Here is an 8,909-nt window from a genome sequence, read left to right as displayed (position 1 = left end):
CCAGCATACCGCTCTTGGGAGCATGCCGGATCACAGACAGAAGGACGCCATTCCAGTGACAGCCTCTGACATCATCAGGCCCACCTCCCAGAAGCCGGCTGCCCCGTCTGTGCCAGATAAGATTGCCGTGGAAGGTAAGCTTGTACCAAAGTGACTCTGTAACCACTAGCTTGACTTTGAAATTCTAATGGTCTCTTCCCCCAAGTTCTCATAACCTTGCTTAATCTCAAAAAGGTGTTAACTCGTATCTACTATAACTTCACTGCTGGGTAATTAACGTTTGGGCATTTGGGGCTGCGTTCAGAAATAGTGGACAAAGACACGTCAATGTAGTGCAACTGCAATGTCATAAGCAACTCTGTAGTAGAGATGAGTTCGAGATGAAAAGTTTGCTTGTCAGATTTTTGCACAATGTACGTTGTTATATACTTATGTATAATCGGTATGGTAAAAGTGACACGAAGCCATGAGACACCATTTTTAGAGGAAAATCAACGTGATATCCAGGATCCATCAATGCCCTTCGATAACCGTTCATTTAGTGGCAAAATGAAAATATTGGACAAGGACCAGGTTTATGCCCTATCCGTTGAATGTTACCCTGACCACGTTAACAGAAATTACGTCAAAAAACAGATCACTGTAGCGTCACCGAGAGTTGAAAAATACACGGTTGTGAAAGGGTTAATAAAGAGCACCGCTAAAACAATGCTATCACAAGTCCTGGCTTTACCACGTAACTTTCGAGCCAGTCTCAAAGTGCCTTGTGTGTTAACATAAAATTTCCTGTATATTTTGTGCGCAGATAACGATGAGATGGGCCTGGAAGCAAGCCACAAGGTTGACCCAGCAGATAATTGTGAGATTAGCTTCGTGGCTAGCCGTGACATGAGCCTGGAGGCTGACCAAAAGACGAGCCCAGCCACAAGCTGTGAGGCGAGCCTGGTGGCTAGCCCTGAGGCTAGCCTCGTGGCTAACAATGAGATGAGCCTGGTGGCTAGCCAAGAGGCAAGTCAGATGAGTAGCCATGGGCCCAACCCAATAGCGGACAGCGGTGCAAACCGGGTGGCAGATCATGGGCCAAGCCCGGTGGTAGATCGGGAGCCGGGCCCAGCTGAAGGGGACAAAGCGAGTCGAGTGGCAAGCCACGGAGATATTCGTGCAGCTAGCAACAAGGCTGCTGGATGCAAGGGCTGCCAGGCTACAAGCCACCAGGGCAGTCCAGGTTGCAGAAGTGGTCAGGCTGCTGGTCACGGGCAAGGCGAGGCCGCAAATTGCGGGTTCGGCCAGGCAGCCGGTCAAGCGAGGAGACCAAGACGCCGGGGTGGCCGAGCTGCCCGAAGGAGGGGCAGCCAGCATACCGCTCTTAGGAGCATGCCGGATCACAGCCAGAAGGACGCCATTCCATCGACAGCGTCTGCCATCATCAGGCCCACCTCCCAGAAGCTAGCTGCTCCTCCTGTTCCAGATCAGATTGCCATGGAAGGTAAGCTTGTACCAAACTGACTCTTTAAACACTAGCTTGACTTTGGAATTCCCTCTAATGGTCTCTTCTCCCAAGTTCTCATAACCTTGCTTAATCCCAAAAAGGTGTTAACTCTTATCTACTATAACTTCACTGCTGGGTAATTGACGTTTGGGCATTTGCGACTGCATTCAGAAACAGTGGACAAAAACACGTCAATGTAGTGCAACTGCAATGTCATAAGCAACTCTGTAGTAGGTATGAGTTCCAGATAAAATGTCAGATTTTTGGACAATGTATGTTGTATAATCGGGATGGTAAACGTGAAACGAAGCCATGAGACAACATTTACGGAGGAAAATCAAAGTGATATCCAGGATCCATCAATGTCCTTCGATAACCATTCATTTAGTGGCAAAATGAAAATATTGGACAAGGACCAGGTTTATCCCCTACCCATTGAATATTGTTACCCTGTCCACGTTAACAGAAATTACGTCAAAAAACAGCTCACTGTAGAGTCACCTAGAGTTGAAAAAAACATGGTTGTGAAAGGGTTAATGAAGAGCACCGCTAATACAATGATATCACAAGTTCTGGCTTTACCACACAACTTTCGAGCCAGTCTCCAGAGTGCCTCGAGTGTAAACACAAAAATTCCTGGATGTTTTGTGCGCAGACAAGATCTATAATGGAGCTCCACGACTCGCGCCAGAATCGGGGGAAAACCTGAGCCTGACGTGGCAGTGGAACGCATGCGAGGGTGCTGGCCTTGACAACATGGGGAACACCTGTTTCCTCAATGCCACCCTGCAGTGCCTCACTTACACCGCACCACTGGCAAACTACCTGATCTCCAGGCACCACTCAGGAAGATGTGAGTTCCCAGAACACTTTGAAATATCAACAAGCTGAAAATAATTGTTACGCGAAGATGTCCTTGCTGTGTGCTGCACCTACAGCTGAGCTTTGATTGGTGTTGTACTGACAGCATATGCCACCTCTGCCGCACTTCACAGGTACAGATAATGGATGTTGCATGATGTGCATAATGGAGAGGCACACCATTGCAACATTCAGCTCCAAGGGCAAGGTCATCAAGCCCTTGGAAATCGTCCAAAACCTCAAACGTGAGCTCCGTTCAGTACAACACAATTGTGCACATTAAATTTAGAACCTATTCTCAATGGGTGGGGCATTGGTAAAACGTTTAGTAACCTTGCGTTCAAATCGCTTCTGACCTCCATCCATTTACCCACAGGGATCGTCAAACACCTGCAGTTTGGCAAACAGGAGGACGTGCATGAGTTCTTCTGCTACATCATAGAAGCTCTGCACCTCTCCTGCCCAATCAACCACGACAAGTAAGTAGTGCACGTCCTTGGCCACTGGTTCCCAACCTGTTACCAAAAATTGACAACAAAGTTTACAGAATATTCTTTAAATAAGCGTTTGACTGCAAGGTGACGTAGGGTTGAAACAAAAAGGAGTAACTCTCCCATGTGCGCACTTGGTAAAGATGATGCATCTGTAAGCCACCGAATGTGTGATGTCATTCATTTCCACGTGCAGGCTGGAAGAACATATGGAGAAGACCTCGGTGATTCACCAGATCTTCACAGGGCAGCTGAGATCGACAGGTGTGTGCCAGCTCCATGTGCAAAATCATTGCTGCAAGTAGCGATCACACCGAGTATGACGACGCATGCTGCACAGTGCAGATGAACTCTGCACTCTTACGCACGTACACAGCATGACATAAGCAAAACACGCAAATACAAAGATCTCCCTGAAGCCTTAACAGAATAATAAAGCAATTGCTATTAGCGAGTACCTATGTAGGCCAACAAGGCACATGATAAGGTGGTGTGGCTTGCACCATGCCAGGCCACCTTCGGTGGCTAGCACCAGTGCTGAAGTTACACAATGCACCAGACACTCATTTCAGGCTGAATCGACCTGGGAGAAGCCGAGGTTCAGATGTTGTGGCCGTGAGCGAGGATCGAACTCAGTTCGCCAGTGCGCCAACCGCTATATTTACACTCCCCGCCCAATAAAAAAAAATGCACAAGCACACAGACACAACAACCCATTTGATCAGATACAAACACAAGTATTACAACTTAACATCGACTTGCATGCGTGCACGTAATTATTTTACAGCAAAAACTTGAAATTACCACATGGCTCAGTGGGAGAGCCAGCAACTCGCCATTGTAAGCTTAAATCCAGATTGGGGGTTGACTCGCCACATCATCAATCTGGGGTCCTATTAACAGACTCCCCCTTGCCATATGAAAGAGGACATTCTACCACTTCCTCAGATTTATAGAGAGCAGATGAGCAGGAAATTACTTAGAATGTGAGTCAATATCACACGTGGTTTTATCTGAGTGGGTGATGTCTGGGGAATGATTGTGAGTTTGACTAGGGAACATATAACTTCATTGTATTTGATGCCAACCTCCTCTAATTGCACGTGTGGATGTGTGCGCGTGCGTTCACTTGTGTTCCACAGTGGAGTGCACACAGTGCTCCTGCACCTCTGACACATTCGAAAACTGCCTGGACATCAGTCTTCACATCAACGTAAGAATCGAGGAATTTTTGATTTACTTAAATGGTATCTTTACTTGTGACGAGTTTCGGATTTAATTATTTTCTCGTTTTCAAGCAACACTTTTGATCTTTTTCGGATCGTGTACATTACACAAGTAGCGTCACTCAAACACATTAAGTTTGCCGATCGACTGGAATACTGTACATCGGATGAATCTGAAAATTGGGAGCACGTCCTTAATTCCTGTCACCTAAGGACACTGCCCTCTCATGTCACACCACGGCCAGTACAACATAAGGACTCACTGTTCTAACAGCTGCAAAAGTTGTTCCCAGTGTTCTTTTCAAGCACTCATTTGCCTTCACGTCGTTCTATTTGACAGAATTCGCCAGATCTGCTGGCAGCTTTTGCAGATTTCACCAAGACAGAGACACTGGATGAATACACTTGCCAAAGGTGAGTATGGCACGACATCAATGTCACGCGAGTCTGTCTACTTTCTAACGCCAACATATTTGTACAGTTTTGCACTGGGCATCTCGGTCCTTAAACTGACGCTGCTGCTTTTTGGTGCCCAGGTGCTGTTGCAAGGTGAAGGCCACGAAGAGGATGAGCCTTCACCATCTCCCGAACGTCTTGGCCCTCTCCATCAAGAGATATGACCTGTTTGGAAACAAGATCAATCGGGTAATGTTTGGTTAATATGTTTGTTTTACATTTCTTCTAAAACGTGGCCGCATTTTCTCCAATTATCATTGCTTGTTTTTGTGCTACTTCCTTTTTGGGTAATTTCTGTGATTTCTCTCGCGTTATTTTTTTTTGCCACGGTAGTAACCTAGATCACTCGTGCACATGTTTTTATTTTTTAATGGTCTCTCGAGCTCCCACTTGGTTAATCTACCTAAAATGGGCTCTATGGTAGCGAAATCTTAACTACCTCCACTAGTGTATAGGAGGTCGTGGGTTCGATCCCGATCCTAATGCCTTTATATTTGGAGTTTGCATGTTCTCCCCGTGTTCACGTGGGTTTTTCTCCGGGTCCACCAGTTACTTCTAGAGTATTTGGCTGCTATAACTATTCACGTGATAAGCCACTTCGTTGAGCTATCATTTGTGGCTAGATCGATTCGGAGAAAGAGCAATATAGCTCAGTCGGCAAGCATTACCTGGTAAAGTAAAAAATATAGTAGCACAAAAATTATAATAAAGAACTCGACCCTGCATCATTCTTCTCCTCTTTCCCACCTAACACCATCTCTCTTTCTGCATCACTGCTTCCTCCTTCACCACTGCAGGATTGCCCGTACCCACAGCACCTGGACGTGCGGCCATTCATGTCACAGCAGGAGGACGCAGACCCTGTAGTGTACAGGTTATACTCGGTCCTTGTGCACTCTGGGAAATCCAGCACAGAGGGACATTACTACTGTTACAACAAGGTGATGTATTACATTATCACACAAACACATGCCAAACATCCGTATGCATCGATCCTTTAAATAATTCGATTCAGTGAAACAAATCTAAACCATTCCTGCTCCTTTGAGCCATGAGGTGGTGCTCATCTTCCATTTATAGTCCTGAGCCAGTGGTGAAAATTCCCCATTCCTGTGACTGAGGGAAAGCGTATGCATAGAACCACTGTTAACTTCACCAAATATGTGTAATTACTTTATTGCCCCTGGATAGATGATGGACCAAGTGAGGTCCCAACCAGGATTTTAACTTTCAAATGTAACCAATTATTTGATGGATTATCGGTTCGATTACTCAACTTATAGGACAACACAATAATAGGTGGAATAAGAGGGTCACCTCTGTTCCTCATGTGTCATATTACGAATATATACATAGTTCAGGTGCAATTGGATGATCGTCGTAATTAATCTTCGATGTTGTTTGCATACAGATCTGCGATGGGAGATGGTTCCGGATGGACGACGACTTGGTGACGCCGGTCGACACCAGGGTGGTCATGGAGAAACAGGCATACATCCTCTTCTACGTCCGGTGAGTTACCCACGAGTTGTATTTGTGGGTATGCCCACAAGTGTGGTCAATGTGGAAGAGTAGACCAAATATCATCCAGAGTTTGTCTACTCGAGGACTTACTGCCAGCAGTGGCATGAGCAAGAAATTTCAGAGCCACGCCGTTATCATTTTCATTTTTACCTAAGTTGGTCAGGTTTCCTTCCACCTTCGCTGTTAAGGCTCGATCTATGTTGAACTCACGGGAAGTTCACCAGGTTGCCCTTTGGGCCAATGAAACTCACGTAGCGGTCGTTCCATGTGCTGTGCGCAGGTCCCCAGAGATGAAGGCCATACCCGTGTGCAGTCAAATCAACGGCGGCCATGGGAAATGGCATTAAAAGAGGCAGCAGCGACGACCCTGACCCCGGAGATCAACCGTGATCACTGATGGATGATATCACACGAGGGACGTGGTCAAGTTGCTGCCCCTGCCACCACCGCTGCCACCGCTGCAAGGGCGATGCACACCGGGTCCTGATGAATACCGCTGACACAACACAGCCCAGCAGCGCCAGCACCACATCCACAAAGAAGATTATTATCATTGTAAATGTGTACATTTTATAATTTTGTGAATACAAGAATACGTACTTTAAAAAATAAAAAGTTTGAATCAATTTCTTATTCTTGGGTATGATTCTGTATGTAGTTCGTAAGGCCATGATCTAATAGCCAAGGGACATCCATACAGCAACATGAACCGATGAAATGCAACGTGAACCGATTAAATGACTACTGCATTATTTCTGTGAATAATAAACTAGTGAATTTTGATTACTGTTTTGCCATGCAGTTCAGATACCCACTTAATCCACGAGATGTCATCACTTCAGTGGTTGCAAATTCCAAATGTGAGGGCAAAAACAGTGAATTATTTGATAAACATTTGAAATGAGTGGTGGTGTATGCATGTTGACTTTCTTTCGCACCGTATGTAGCCTAGTGTGCTAATCGCAGGTGTCGGTTATCAAGTAACACACTCATTAGGCGTATTTATCCGAAGGTGCGACTAAACATGCTACCTTACGTTGTATCAATTACTGCTCTGGCCCATGGACTAAATAGCTCGATTACAACCGCTATATTGAATGCATTCATTCCGCACGTAAATATACAATGACCAACAGTGTGTGGCTGCAATACCACAAGAGCTCCATGACAGAGTCGATGAAGCCAACATTCTCAATTTAATTGCCAGCTATGGGGAGCATCACTGGCTCGTGATATCTGAACCGATCCTGCTACCACCAGGCACTCACCAGCGTGATGAAGTATGGCTCAACACCTAGGAAATGTTTCGATTTAAAGCTTTGGTGACTGTGTGGTGCCACAGCGACGGGGCCGCTCTGCCGAGCCAGGGAGCCGCCCGGCTTCCCCCACCGCACTGCCCCCAATCACCCGCCCCACATAAGCACACACCCGCACGCATCCCCCCCCCCCCCCCCCCCCCCATAGAGCTGGAAGGGAAGGTTACCTGATCGACCGGTTTTTATCCGAGAGACCCTTATCGGGATTAATTCTCACGGTTTCCGGCGATCAGGGAATTGGATGACCTCCCCCGTGCTACGTGGTACCGCGGCGCTGCTGCCGGCCTTAATATGGTGTGGTCGCGGCGTGGGGCATTCGGCCACCGCGGTTGAGGCGCATTTCCCCCCACACACACCCCCACGAGTCGACGGGGCAAGCAGGGGAGGCACGGGACAGCATGAATAGCGGGGTCACAGGGGCTGTTGCGCATAGTCATGGAGGGTTGGGATAATTGCGCTTGAGCGCGCAAGCCCCATTGGTAGGAAGGGTAAGGGAGTAATTAGGATCTACGCCTTGCACGCAGCACACTGATTAGCATATCAACAGCGCCTGGGGACTGCCGTGCGCGGGCTTGGGGTGCACGAGCCCATTGTTCAGCGCAGCATCCCCTTTGGGAGGTAGGGAGGATAAATAGAGGAGCGCAGAGGGGAAATCGCTCTCTTACTTCAGCGCCAGGCGACCAGACGCAGCTCGGGCCACCGACCCGGACGTCCGTGCGACGCACCGAGGCACGCGGTTAACACAAGGATCAGCGGACCGCCGTGGACACTTAACAGTGAGTAAGAAGGGGAATTAGAATCATAGCCGATAAATAGGGAATAGGTACAGGTTTAGTGGAATAGGCCAGCCTCGTCGACTCACTGATTCAACATCAATTCGCAGGTGGCATATAATAAATCATTAATAGCGAAGCGTGGTCTCGCGTGATCTTGTCGTGCAGTGTGAGCGTGTGGGTGCGCTGTGTGCACAGTGGTTCGCCACGTGAGTGAGCGCTGCGCGGAGCTGAGCGCGCGGGTTGCGTGTGGGAACGCGTGTGGTACTGTGTGTGCGTAAGCTCGCGGCGTGCGTAATAGGCGTACCCCAGGTGCGCGATCATAACGCAAGCGGCCAGCAGACGGCGAGCGCTGCGCAGAGCGGCGCAAGAGTGGGTGTCGCGTGTGTTCACTCCGTGTGTGATACAGGTGCGCGATCATAACTTGCGTAGTTGGTGTGGAGTTGGAGTGCACGGAGCGGCGTGTGTGTGTGTGCATACGTTCGTTACATGTCGGACACGGATGCGCATTGGTAACGTGCCGCACAGGGCTATACTGCGAGCACGGCGTTTGATTGACGATGATGTGCGCACGTATGCTCGCAGCGTGGGAGCGCGGCGCGAGGCTGTAACCGTGGTGGCGTCGCATTCGAATGCCGGCAAAACCGTAGCGAGTAATAGGGAGGTGGGGTAACTTAAACGGAATAGGGGATGCTGGCGGGAGGGACCCCGGGGGCCAACGGCCCCCACAAATTGGTGTCGGAAGCGGTACGGACCCCCGCGTTACCTCACGC

General features: G+C 48.3%; 2 protein-coding genes across 2 annotated transcripts; both read left to right on the top strand.

The window, feature by feature from the left end:
* Window positions 1-1,351: 1,351 nt before the first annotated feature.
* On the top strand, window positions 1,352-2,448 carry LOC133352453 (putative ubiquitin carboxyl-terminal hydrolase 17-like protein 23). The gene is made up of 2 exons (XM_061568110.1): window positions 1,352-1,486; window positions 2,145-2,448. The coding sequence occupies exons 1-2, from the start codon at window positions 1,375-1,377 to the stop codon at window positions 2,378-2,380; spliced, it is 348 nt and encodes a 115-aa protein (XP_061424094.1). The 5' UTR covers window positions 1,352-1,374; the 3' UTR covers window positions 2,381-2,448.
* A 53-nt stretch (window positions 2,449-2,501) lies between these two features.
* On the top strand, window positions 2,502-6,401 carry LOC133352440 (ubiquitin carboxyl-terminal hydrolase 36-like). The gene is made up of 9 exons (XM_061568087.1): window positions 2,502-2,595; window positions 2,727-2,829; window positions 3,038-3,105; window positions 3,984-4,054; window positions 4,408-4,481; window positions 4,604-4,712; window positions 5,321-5,464; window positions 5,935-6,035; window positions 6,328-6,401. The coding sequence occupies exons 1-9, from the start codon at window positions 2,505-2,507 to the stop codon at window positions 6,392-6,394; spliced, it is 828 nt and encodes a 275-aa protein (XP_061424071.1). The 5' UTR covers window positions 2,502-2,504; the 3' UTR covers window positions 6,395-6,401.
* The last annotated feature ends 2,508 nt before the right edge of the window (window positions 6,402-8,909 follow it).

This window comes from Lethenteron reissneri, chromosome 40 (genome assembly GCF_015708825.2).
Source record: "Lethenteron reissneri isolate LAM-NWPU_2019-01 chromosome 40, ASM1570882v1, whole genome shotgun sequence".
Lineage (NCBI taxonomy): Eukaryota > Metazoa > Chordata > Hyperoartia > Petromyzontiformes > Petromyzontidae > Lethenteron > Lethenteron reissneri.
The sequence above is the reverse complement of the archived record's forward strand: the minus strand, read 5'-3'. Positions and strand labels throughout refer to the sequence as shown.